At 37.5% G+C, this 13,159-nt stretch overlaps 1 protein-coding gene across 1 annotated transcript in view; it reads right to left on the bottom strand.

Annotated features, from left to right (window-relative positions):
- Positions 1 to 3,310: 3,310 nt before the first annotated feature.
- Positions 3,311 to 13,159, bottom strand: part of ccdc178 (coiled-coil domain containing 178) — a 30,245-nt gene continuing 20,396 nt past the window's right edge. The window contains exons 19-20 of the mRNA XM_082184094.1: positions 11,112 to 11,246; positions 3,311 to 4,008 (exon numbers count right to left, since the gene is read on the bottom strand). Of these exons, the coding sequence (XP_082040220.1) occupies positions 3,853 to 4,008; positions 11,112 to 11,246 (291 nt within the window). The 3' untranslated portion in view covers positions 3,311 to 3,852. The remainder of the gene's footprint in view (positions 4,009 to 11,111; positions 11,247 to 13,159) is intronic.

Raw genomic sequence — 13,159 nt, 5'->3', positions numbered from 1 at the left:
CATTATTTATCGAACATATCTGTTTATTAACAGTTTTCAAGTTTCTAATAAAATTATATAATAAAGTTTTAAATAAATGATTATCATTAACAAATAAATGATTATTATTTAAATAATAATGTGTATGGAATTTTTATCTGACTGCTTATTTCAAACAAATTTCATCTTTTATTGATTATTTAGTTTCAGATTATGAACTGTTTTTAATACATTATTTATTGAACATATCTGACTGCTTATTAATTGCTTTAATAATTAATAATTATTTCAATATAAATATAAAAATAAGTTTCAAATTAATTATTATTATTAATATAATAATTATTACTATTAATGATTAATATAATAATAATAATAATAATAAGTTATTATATAATTAATACACTATTAAACATATATGACTGTTTATTAACTGTTTTCATGTATCTAATAAATTATTATATAATAAAGTTTCAAGATAATTATTGTTAATTATTAAAATAATAATAATAGTAATTATTATTATTAATACATTATTTATTGAACATCAATAAACTGTTTTAAGTTTCTAATAAATGTTAATATAATAATAATAATGATGATGATTAAATGACAAAAATCCATGTGATATAGGCGCGGCTCAGGAGTGTGTGCCACTAGTGGTAACAATTGGAATTGCCATCCAATCCAATCCAAAAGGCTGTTTTTTAATCATATTTATAATACATTTTAAAATGAATAATACATTATCATCACTATTATTATTACTAATAAATTAACAATATAACATTAATGTGAATAGTATCATCATCACCACAATAAATACATCTTCCATCAAGTAATACAGTTCATTAACCTAATAGTAGTTTAGAGTTGACAAGCAAAGTATCAATCAAAGTTCATTAATACAGAATTCCACTGGTGTATGTTCACATAATGCGGTTTCGTTCATTGCTCATCCAATCAAATTTTACAGCCAAAGCCATTCGTTGTATAATATCGTCTTTTTTGTGTGTGTGTTTGTGTGTGTGTGTGTCTACACAGTATAAACCGTATGACTAGTTAGTGCTGTTCTGCTGATCACAGAAAGCATGAGTCCAGTTGCTGCCCATTATTATCCACTGCAAATGCACATCCACTCTGGCAGTCTCAAAGGTGCCAAAGGATCTCTTTCGCTGACTTTAAAGAGAAATAGTATGTCTCTCAGTCATCCATTAAGTTCTCTGTCTGTATTCTGTTTAAAAAAAGTTGTATTGCTGTCATGGGAGTATGTATGCTTCTGGGCCCATTCATTCATGTCAAATGAATCCTTTAACACTTTGCAGGGAATATATGTCATTTCCACATCTACATAATCAACCCAAAACTGCGACAGCTATACACACTTCAAAATAAAAGTTCATTGTAGCATCTTAATTTCTTATCATCAACTATTTGTTTGACTGTATGTGGGTCTTAAGTTGGTATATGTTTCTTAAAAGAGTTGAGTTTTAAAAGTGCTTGATGTTTCATTATTGATTCTGACTGGAGCATTTATTTTAAGAGTATATAAGGTTTGGGATGTTTAATGTGTTGCTTTGCAATTTACACTTTAATGTCGTTCCAAGACTTTCGTTGATCTTCGGAACACAAATGAAGATGTTTTTGATGAAATCTGAGAGTTTTGTGTCCCTCCATTGACAGCTACGCAACTACCACTTTAAAGGCCCAGAAAGGTAGTAAAGACATCATTAAAGTCAGAGGTATAACGTCCAGGGGTCAGAAAGTAAAAGTCCTGCCATATGTTTATTCCACCCATGAACTCACTAATTAGTTCTATCTCCTGGCTGAAAAAACTGTGCTAATCAGCAAATCCAGGTGACTGGAACAAAATACCGAGGAGGACTTTGACTTTCTGAGCCTGGACTTTACACCTCTGATTAAAGTAATCCATGTGACTCCTCAATTTTATGAAGCACAAAAAAACATAATTTACCACTATGGTTTCACTATTTTACAAAATATTAATCTCTAATGATGCATGGGTGTTGACGCGAGAGTGGACAGTGTTACGTGAACGTGCGTTGGAGATTAATATTTTGTATAAAAAGTGGTAAATTATGTGTTTTTTTTCGCAAACAAAGCACTTGTGTAGCTTCATAAAATTGAGGTTAAACCACCGGAGTCACATTGATTACTTTAAAGGGATAGTTCACCCAAAAATGAAAATTCTGTCATCATTTACTCACCCTCAAGTTGTTTCAAACCTGTATGAATTTCTTTTTTCTGCTGAACACAAAAGAAGATATTTTGAAAAATGTCGGTAACCAAACAGTTGATGGACCCCATTGACTTCCATAGTATTTTTTTTTTCCTACTATGGAAGTCAATGGGATCCATCAACTGTTTGGTTACCGACATTTTTCAAAATATCTTCTTTTGTGTTCAGCAGAAAAAAGAAATTCATACAGGTTTGAAACAACTTGAGGGTGAGTAAATGATGACAGAATTTTCATTTTTGGGTGAACTATCCCTTTAATAATGTCTTTACTACCTTTCTGGGCCTTTAAAGTGGTAGTTGCATAGACTGTCAATGGAGGGACAGAAAGCTCTCAGATTTCATCAAAAAGATCTTCATTTGTGTTCTGAAGATGAACGAAAGTCTTACAGGTTTGGAACGACATGAGGGTGAGCAAATGATGACAGAATTTTCATTTTTGGGTGAACTATCCCTTTAATAATGTTAACAACTGTGGACACGTCATCAGAGTCTCTGAGAACGCTCCATTAGTAAATACTGAAATTAACATTAATTAGATGAATAAATACAAGTATTGTTCATTGTTAGTTCATCTTAACTAATGTAGTCGATAATGATAACAAATAAGACCTTATTGAGAAGTTTTACTCAGTCTAACGGATAATCCTAATTACCCAACAAAGATGTCACTTTTTAATGTCTTTGAGATTTTTTTACGGTCAGTTGTAACGGACATTTCATTAATAGTTTTGTTGTTTTACATCTCACCAGATGAGGCACATAACACAAGGGTAACATAAATAAAGAACTCAAAAAAGTAAAAAGCCGCATACACCAAACCATCAAAATGAAACCTCATTTTTGTAAATGAAACCTATTTGTCGATAGAGCACATCAGTCTTGTGAAGCGGGGTAAATTAGAAGGCTTGCGTTTCCGTGGGGTTGTGCAGAATGCCAGTGGGTAGCGTTCACACAACATCCCTCTGTGCATACTATTTACCCCTGGATTGCTTCAGGCTAATGTCTCAATAATTTTCCCTCTTTTTTTTTTTCGCAGGTCCTTCCCACAAAGGACTTGACTAATGATCCATGGACAAAATGAAGCATTCAAATTTATTCATTAATCATTCATCTCCAGCTCATTGAAAATGCTAAACTTACACAAAATTAAGATTGAATATTGAAAAGTGATTGAGGGAGACAGCTCTCTGAGGAGACAGGAAAAGAGAGGATAAACAAGCCAAAAAGGAGGGAAAAAAATGACAAAGGACGCAGTGCGAGAGGCGGTCGAGACCAACCCGAGCCTGGTTAGGGTTACGCAGGTATACTATCCGCTAGTTAAGGTCAGAGGGGTTTAAGTAGGTGTAATTAGATCCAAGAATCTAGAGAAGCGTAGAATTTCTGTCAACACAGCCCCCTAATTATTCTCTTTTCCAATTAATGGTGACATAGATTAATTATCTGATGAGGCAAAGCCAATTGCAATCATTCACCCCACTAAAATTAGATCATTCCTGACAGTAGCATGAAAGTCACCTGCTTCATTGTTATGGATTGGGCCGTGAGCGTCGGACGAGAGAGAGTGAAGCATGCTGGGGGTTTAAGTAAGTTGTCTGGCGCAGGTGAGCGTCCAATTACTGCGCTATCTGAACTGTAGGCATCTTCCCGCTCGATCCGTAGGCATCTGCGATGGGTCTGTTTGCTGGCTGCGGGACATGGCTGGTAGTTGAGTCATCTGTCAGCGAGAGCAGGAACTCAGAGAGGCGCCGGATTGAGTTTGACAACTCCTCCTGTTTAAATAGGCAAGCAAATGGAATCAATGAGTGTCAGCTAATTCAGTACAAAAACCTGTAGTGGAGCGGGAGCCAACAGACGATCGACATTAATGCTTCAATGTATAATACTGGGAAAGGCTATGTTGTGTTAACTAGCTTGCTTTGTGGTGCTAGTCTTAGCATTTCCATCTGATTTAAAGGCCATTTAAATATATGCACTGCAAACTCCCATTCAAATAAATGCTGTTCTTTTGAACTTTCTATTCATCAAAGAATCCTGAAAAATATGAAGCGGCACAACTGTTTTCAACATTGATAATAATCAGAAATGTTTCTTGAGCAGCAAATCAGCATATTATAATGATTTCTGAAGGATCATGTGACACAAGACTGGAGTAATGATGCTGAAAATTCAGCTTTGATCACAGGAATAAATTACATTTTAAAATATATAACAAAAGAAAACAGCTATTTTAAATTGTAATAATATTTCGCAATATCACTGTTTTTATTGTATTTTTGATCAAATAAATGCAGCCTTAGTGAGTATAAGGAATGCCCTTTGAAAACATAAAAAACGTCATTATTCCAAATTTTTGACTGGTACTTGTATAAACCGTATATATACTACACTAAAATATAAAATGTATTATCCTTCTTTCTTTTGTTGTCAGAATACCCATCATTTTGAAGGGTCGTGACTGAAGAAAGATGCTTTGTGCCTGTAAAACGGATTAGATACGGCATTTACTAGTCAAACTTTGACTCGTTCCCAGAAACCTATAAAGGAGCGACGCTGACAACTTGAGACGCTTTTATTCTGTACTGTACGACAGGAGATTGAGAAAGACAAAACAAAGGAACGAGAAAGACGGTGTGCGCCACTCTCCTGGTGAACTGCGTGTTGGTTCAGTGCATGCCTGTTTTAAAAACCTCAGCAACCAGTTTTTCTATTAAACTGCCTTGCACTGTCAACCAGCTTGGGAACTGAGCTGGCCTAGCCATGCAGAAATTTTCTGACTAACAATTATATCAGAAACAAGATCTTGGATTACAGTCCCTTGAGAGCAGCGCAGTGGGCGTTCGCTCCAATTATCACTGGCCATTCACAACTCTCCACCCTGCTCTCTGTTGTTAGCAATTGTCAATTATGCTATCCCTGGTGTAAACTTGCATAACCCGGAACTGAGTGCCCAATCTTGCAGCGGCGTTACGAGATGACAGGCTTGTACGCTTTCTCTATTTCGTTTAACTCTTCCCCCTATCTCTCTACTTCAGTAGAGTTGCTTGGAAGCAGTCATTTCTTCCTCAGGAAGACACAGGGACAGATCGGTGGAACTAGTTTTTGCCACCGGCAACCCTCGTCGGCTGAGGTTCCTCATGAGTAGATGGGTGGACACTTGTGGTCTCTTAGGGAAAGTGTTCGGACAGAAAAAAAGTCTTTGCGCACAGGACACTGCGACAGTTTAAGACGGGTAAAGATGGCATGAAATGGAAAATCTAAATTATAATGATACTTATATAAGAGGTTATTCTACTTTAAAAACAATCTGCAAGTTTCATATCTCAAATCTAACTCCCCAGTTTAAAATATGAGTTTTTGTTTCCACTCTTCCGAAACGGCAGGATTTGATTTTTTTGTGTGTGTGATGTCATGGTGCTCTTAACAACTCATGTCTGCATCAATCACAAGAGCGATACTGCTGTTGAGTAAGAGCATCTGGTATTGTTCTGTCCCTGGATGAGGACAAACTGCACCTCCAAAAACTTTCAGAGAGTTCAAACTGCTTGAAATGCCTGGCTGAAGTTTATTTTTCACCGACGTGCCTGAGCGATTGAACGAGAATGCCTTTGTTTGTTCATCTCATTTCAAAATGGACTCTTCTTAATTATTCTCAACATGCTTTTTCTAAAGATCTTTTTTTACTCCAAATCGTTTTATTGGTTTTCAGTGACAGTACAGAATAAGACATCATAAACAGTAGACAGTAAGATATTGTCCATTATTAATCCCTTACATGACCCCCCCCCCCCCCCCCCCCATCCCCCTTCCAATAGCTCAAGAAAAAAAGAAGGAAAAAAAGGGGGGGGGAAAGGGACAAGGAAACAACATAAATATGAATTGATTTTTTAAAAATATAATTATAATTAAATTCCCCCTACAAAGATCCTTCTAATAAACGAAAATGATGTAACATTGCCAGTTACAGGTACAAAAGGTAAACCCTTAATGTAATTTAAAAGGGGATCCCAAGTCTTGTCAAAGGATTTAAGTGAACCAGAGAGTGAGTATCTTAACTTTTCAAGTCCCATACAGCAGAAAATGTCCTGTATCCACTTGTCATGTGTTGGAGGAGAAGCATGCCTCCACTTAAGAAGGATGGTGGCCCGTCTGGCCAAGATTGTAGTAAAAGCAATGACTTTACGATCTCGGGGAACCAAATCAGGCATAGGGGAGACCCCAAATAGGGCTATAATTGGATCAGGGTCAATATTAGTGTTGAGATCTTTTTAAGCATCTGAAATATAAATATCTTTAAAAAAAAAAAGCTATGGCAGTGCCTAGTGTTTTGTCTTTGGAGACAGTCGTTGTGGTTGCATTGGTTCATTTGAATCTGATTCGGGCTCAAACATATATAGCTCTATTACAGCGCTGGCACTCAAAACACACGTCACAATCACATCCCGTCCAAACAGCAACTTATAGTAGCATCTCTAATACTGTCTGTATGAACGTGCAACGGGAGTCAAGCCTGTAAACCAGTAATCATAGCGACAGTGACCAAAGTAATATCAAAGATGGCGACATCTATAAAACTGAAGTCTTTTTTTATACTTTTGATATGTCAAGTGTCCAACAGTTCATCCGTCAAATCTTTATTAACCGACAGCAGCTTTTATATCCGGGTGAAGAGCGGAGCAGTTGAGTCACACAAAACTGACAGGAACAGCTCTGGCTGTATCTAAAACTCTCAGATGACACACAGCTTATATCTCCGTCACTGTAAGTCCTCGAAAGAAAGCGAAACCACACAAGACAATCCGCAACACACGGTCTTAGACCGAATGACCCGACCGGTTCTGTTCACACACTGCGGGTTTTCTGAGAATGCGGTTGTGAGTCCTGATATATAAAATGTAAATAACTGAAGTGTGTGTGAAGTAACCCTATTGAGGACTCAAATACAGGATTGACAACCGGATTCTGCCGCTGTGTGAATGCGGCACTTGTTTATGATACTTCAAATATGCAAAAAATAAATAGTCTATTTAAGAAAAGTAAATGACATATAATTAAAAATGGTGAATATATAGAGAGAAATAAATAAAATCAATGGAAAATCACAGTTTTTTCAGCAGTCATTCTTCAGCGGCTGATTTGTTGGTGTAAAAACTTGACTCTGTTTTCCAGCGTGCAAAAATAAAGAACAATTATTGTTTGCAAAGTGATAACTGTTGAGATATTATGAATGATCGTTAATTGTTTTCCCCAAGTCCAAGAGGACCCCCTTTTCACAGGGCCCGGGACAACATTCCCGGATGTCCCTCTGACAACGGCCCTGAATATATTAGTGATTTGAAATGTTATTGAAACATGACTAGAATGGCTAGAAAATAGCTGTCTGAGGCATTACCAAGATGACAGACAGATATTACTATGGATGATTTATCCCTCTCTTAAATACTTTTCATTAATCCCTTGTTTTGCTCAAATATCTTCTACTCATCTTCCTAGATTTTTGTCATTTAGTAAAATCACATATTTAATTACCTCATAATGTCATGAGGGGGCCCCGGACAGGGCAGAGGCCCTCCACAGCCTCTATGTCCCATATGCCAGGGACTGTTTGGCCATTGTATGGTAGTTGCTGCACAATACAAAGACAATGACAATAGGAAGCTGAGACAAACTAAACTTTCTAATACCATAAAGTATCACAAGCCTTTAAACTATAGGTTAGCTTCTACACGACTCCCATAGTTTTGGGTCATTTGAGAATGGTGATGCCTTATTGCTATGCCTTGCTTATTTCACAATGTAAAGTCTCCTATACACAGTGCTAGTCTGTGTCTGGGGGAGGAGATCAACACAGAGCTGTGACAAAGTTTAGAGTAAGGCTGCTCCTTTTGTCCTTCACACTCGGAGGAGCTTGAAGAACTCCTCGTCTTCATGCTCCATTCACCAGCCTGACTTCCAGAGCTGGCCTCCCCTGACTGAGCCACAAACACACCGCCGCTCACCTCATTATAAGCACGCATAGTACACCTTCCACTGAGACCAAATGCCTTTTGTGTTAGATCATTCAAACATTGCGGTTGCATTATTCCAATACACAAAATATTGTTAAATGCAATTCTAATTTCATTCATTATTTAAATATAATTTTAACGACCTCGCATTTGTTCATGCGTTAGACATTTAGATATATGCTCTATATTTTGTTGGTCTAAGCATGCTAGCACCTCGCACCTTGATCGCCGAATTTTTAAGATGTTCTACTGTATGTGATGGCCCCTTAAAACTTAATGAGTGCAATTTTATATTGACACTTATAGGTCAAATGATATACATTTTTTTTCAGAGCACTATACAATGCCGATATCAATAATCAGAGAATGGGATGACAGATATAATGCCGATATGTGTGTGATAAGAGCGAAAAATGTTATATTACGAAGTTTTTAACACAATACTTCAAATTCACTTCAAAGATTTGATATTTGAAAACAAAATTTCTATTTACTAGACTAGATTTGGGGTCTGAGAAAAGTGAATTCTAAAAGTTTCGATAATCTTAAAAATCGGCAAATATCTTCTGATATATCGATCTGGCCAATGTATCGGTCTATGGCTTATATACACTCACCTAAAGGATTATTAGGAACACCTGTTCAATTTCTCATTAATGCAATTATCTAATCAACCAATCACATGGCAGTTGCTTCAATGCATTTAGGGGTGTGGTCCTGGTCAAGACAATCTCCTGAACTCCAAACTGAATGTCAGAATGGGAAAGAAAGGTGATTTCAGCAATTTTGAGCGTGGCATGGTTGTTGGTGCCAGACGGGCCGGTCTGAGTATTTCACAATCTGCTCAGTTACTGGGATTTTCACACACAACCATTTCTAGGTTTACAAAGAATGGTGTGAAAAGGGAAAAACATCCAGTATGCGGCAGTCCTGTGGGCGAAAATGCCTTGTTGATGCTAGAGGTCAGAGGAGAATGGGCCGACTGATTCAAGCTGATAGAAGAGCAACTTTGACTGAAATAACCACTCGTTACAACCGAGGTATGCAGCAAAGCATTTGTGAAGCCACAACACGCACAACCTTGAGGGGGATGGGCTACAACAGCAGAAGACCTCACCGGGTACCACTCATCTCCACTACAAATAGGAAAAAGAGGCTACAATTTGCATGATCTCACCAAAATTGGACAGTTGAAGACTGGAAAAATGTTGCCTGGTCTGATGAGTCTCGATTTCTGTTGAGACATTCAGATGGTAGAGTCAGAATTTGGCGTAAACAGAATGAGAACATGGATCCATCATGCCTTGTTACCACTGTGCAGGCTGGTGGTGGTGGTGTAATGGTGTGGGGGATGTTTTCTTGGCACACTTTAGGCCCCTTAGTGCCAATTGGGCATCGTTTAAATGCCACGGCCTACCTGAGCTTTGTTTCTGACCATGTCCATCCCTTTATGACCACCATGTACCCATCCTCTGATGGCTACTTCCAGCAGGATAATGCACCATGTCACAAAGCTCAAATCATTTCAAATTGGTTTCTTGAACATGACAATGAGTTCACTGTACTAAAATGGCCCCCACAGTCACCAGATCTCAACCCAATAGAGCATCTTTGGGATGTGGTGGAACGGGAGCTTCGTGCCCTGGATGTGCATCCCACAAATCTCCATCAACTGCAAGATGCTATCCTATCAATATGGGCCAACATTTCTAAAGAATGCTTTCAGCACCTTGTTGAATCAATGCCACGTAGAATTAAGGCAGTTCTGAAGGCGAAAGGAGGTCAAACACAGTATTAGTGTGGTGTTCCTAATAATCCTTTAGGTGAGTGTATTATTATTTGATGCATATATATTTTTTATTAGGGATGCACCGATATGAAAATTTTGGCCGAAACTGATAATTCTTTATATCTGAAAAACGATAACCAAAATATTGGCCGATAAATCTCATTTTTGAGAGCCTGATTACAAAAACAAAAGTCTCACCATTAAAAGACATGTCCCAAGCACACTATTATAATGTTCTCATTATAATTTGATGTAGTCTATATGACAGACTTGTGCTGCACATGTTGGACTTCACTGTATTTTCCTTTTTTGAAGTGATCATATTTCAAGCAAAACCATCATGTCAAACAGAGCGCATCTGAAGTGTCTCAGCTGAAGGAAATAATCCATTATTTATCGGCTTTAATACATCGGCCAAATTTTCTTATCGGGCCGATAAACTTTACATTAAAAATTTAAATATATCAGCCGAAACCGATATGGTAGCCGATATATTATGCATCCCTAATTAGTATTAAATCATATAAACTTTACGCCCTAGTTGACGGGAGATTCTTTTGCTTGACTGTCACGTCACGTAAATAAAAGTGACCATTGACCTTCTATTCATCTGTGGATCCCAAAAGGAGATGTTTTTAAAAATGTACACGCTGTTCTCTCCCATACAATTAAAGCGGATGGTGATCATCAACTCTCAAGTTCCAAAAAAAGACCATAAAAATAGTCTTATTTTTCTAATCTGATGTCATAGAATAGCTTTGTGTGAGGAACAACTAAAATGTAAGTCCTTATTCACTGAAAAGTGTTTATTGTATGGCAATGTGCAGACTCTGCCAAACATCTCCTTTTGTGTTTCATGGAAGAAAAACATGATGAGTGTGAGTAAATAATGATCGAATTTACATTTTTGGGTTAAATATTCCTTCAAGGACCAACCTCATCTTAAACTCAACAAGCATTAACCTGAATGGGACCCATTGTAGTATATAGTGCAATACTTACAAATAGTGTTGTGTGTGTGTGTGTGTGTGTGTGTGTGTGTGTGTGTGTGTGTGTAGGGGTACTAAAGAGCCCATACCTGGAGGGCTTTCATTTTCTGGTTGTTCTGGTTGGAGAGGGTCTGGAAGCGGGCCAGCTCTGCCTGGCTGTAGACGCTGCGGTGTTTGAAGTATTTTAGTATGGCTTTGTGCATCCTCTTCTGCAACAAAGAAAGCTGAGGAAGAAAGAAAGAAAGAGGGAGAGAGAGAAAAAGAGAGGGGGAATTGGTAAGGCAGGAGAGGAAATTAATGGCAGTGTTCAAGAAGAATGATGGAGGGGAATAGAGAAAGCAGTCAATAGCCCATTCTGCAGTACACGGGGCTGACAGGAATTTCACAGTCTCTTGCTCTCCCTGCCCACTCATGTGCACTGGGCGGAAACCAGTCACATCTGGCTGCCAGGATGGGGGGTTAATTTTCTCTAAATGCTTCAGCGGTTTTGTTCTAGCTCAGGCAAACTCGGTGACTGCAAAGCTGATGAGTAAAATATTTCGACTTCACTCACTTTAACTTTATACCAATCCCCTCCAGACATATTTTACACATACACAAAAAGTCATGAACCCCCTGCCGCAACAAGAAATTATTCTGAGTATACTGGAAAAACATAAAAAAATGAGAGAGAGAGTGTGTTTGTGTGTGTGAGAGAGAGAGATTAGAGAAGAAAGAAAGGAAGAAAGCATGCTGCTCTCTTTATTATTTGTGCAGTTTTCCAGAAAAAAAGGGGGTTTCAATTCGGAGGGATGTCGTCCCTTGTTTCGCCCCATCTCTTCTCTCTTCCTTTAAGCTTATCATTGCTTGGCAATGTGTTCTTCGGAGCATGAAAAAACTAAAGCGAATTAGCTCAGCCTTTAACTGAACGAGTACAAAAAAATATGTCCTTTATGGAGCCGTGTCAACAAAAAAAACGGTACTATCCTATTAATGCTACAAGTAACAATAGTTACAATATGCTGTAGAAAGAAATATCAGAAAAGACTCCAGTCAAAGTGATGCAATATACCAACTAACAGTGTCTGTGAAACATACTTGCCTCTTGTAACAACACAACTTTCGAGACTTTCAGGGTTACAATAGCAAACCTGCCACCAACCTTTTGTTTACAAGCATTAAACTGGTTCTGGATGTTTAGTTAGGCCCATGGTTTGTACATTTAACCACTGCAAGGGGGCGCTCTAGCTCTCTCATTCAGACTAAACTGGCAAATCCAACTAAACTGGCAAAATGCCAGTACGTCATTGTATATGATAACCCGTATTCCATATATAAGTGATATGTTGATGTTGAGGACATAGTTGCAGTGCCTACAGTCAATTGATAAAAGTCCAAAACAAAGAGGTTTGTCAGCATAACCAAAGGATGCCACATAAAACCACATAAATAATTAAATGCCATCTGTCACTAGCACACTAATGCAGATATTTAGACCCGTTAAATGTGCATTGCTATACTGTAAATAACAGAAAATAACTTATTTACATAAATACATACACACACACACATATATTTCTTCCATGAAATATTTCACATTTTCATTTTTGGGTGAAATATTCCTAATTTATATATATATATATATATATATATATATATAAAATGTATGCTGTTTCTAGCCACATAAACAGTGCTTTAAAACACCATCTGAATCTATTTCTCATGATAAATGTGGTGTGACAGTGTCATGCATATGGAGCAGGTGTTTTAATAGACATCTGATAAATATACATTCTATTCAGACTATTCATAATGGACCCTATACATACTTGGCATGGCATGGAAAACCTTTTAAAAAATGTTAAGCTGTCATAAGAATCCTTATTTAATTGAGCGCAGCTTGGCCTACACGTCCTTACAGAAACGTATAGAACTTTAAGAAGAGCTCGTCGTAAACCTCTAAGAGATGCGACTACATCCGCTCTGAAGGAGAGAAAGCCGCAGCAGTCTGCAAATAAACAACAAACTGTAAAAAGGCTGAATACTGAGTAAAAGAAAATCAGGCTTTGATCACGAGCGTGGAGAATCCCGTCCACAGGATTTGCCTTTTGCATGCATTTCTCACTTGATAACATTCATGTAGTTAGATGAGGAGTTG

This window comes from Leuciscus leuciscus, assembly GCF_965113295.1.
Source record: "Leuciscus leuciscus genome assembly, chromosome: 11".
In the NCBI taxonomy this organism is placed as follows: Eukaryota; Metazoa; Chordata; class Actinopteri; order Cypriniformes; family Leuciscidae; genus Leuciscus; species Leuciscus leuciscus.
The sequence above is the reverse complement of the archived record's forward strand: the minus strand, read 5'-3'. Positions and strand labels throughout refer to the sequence as shown.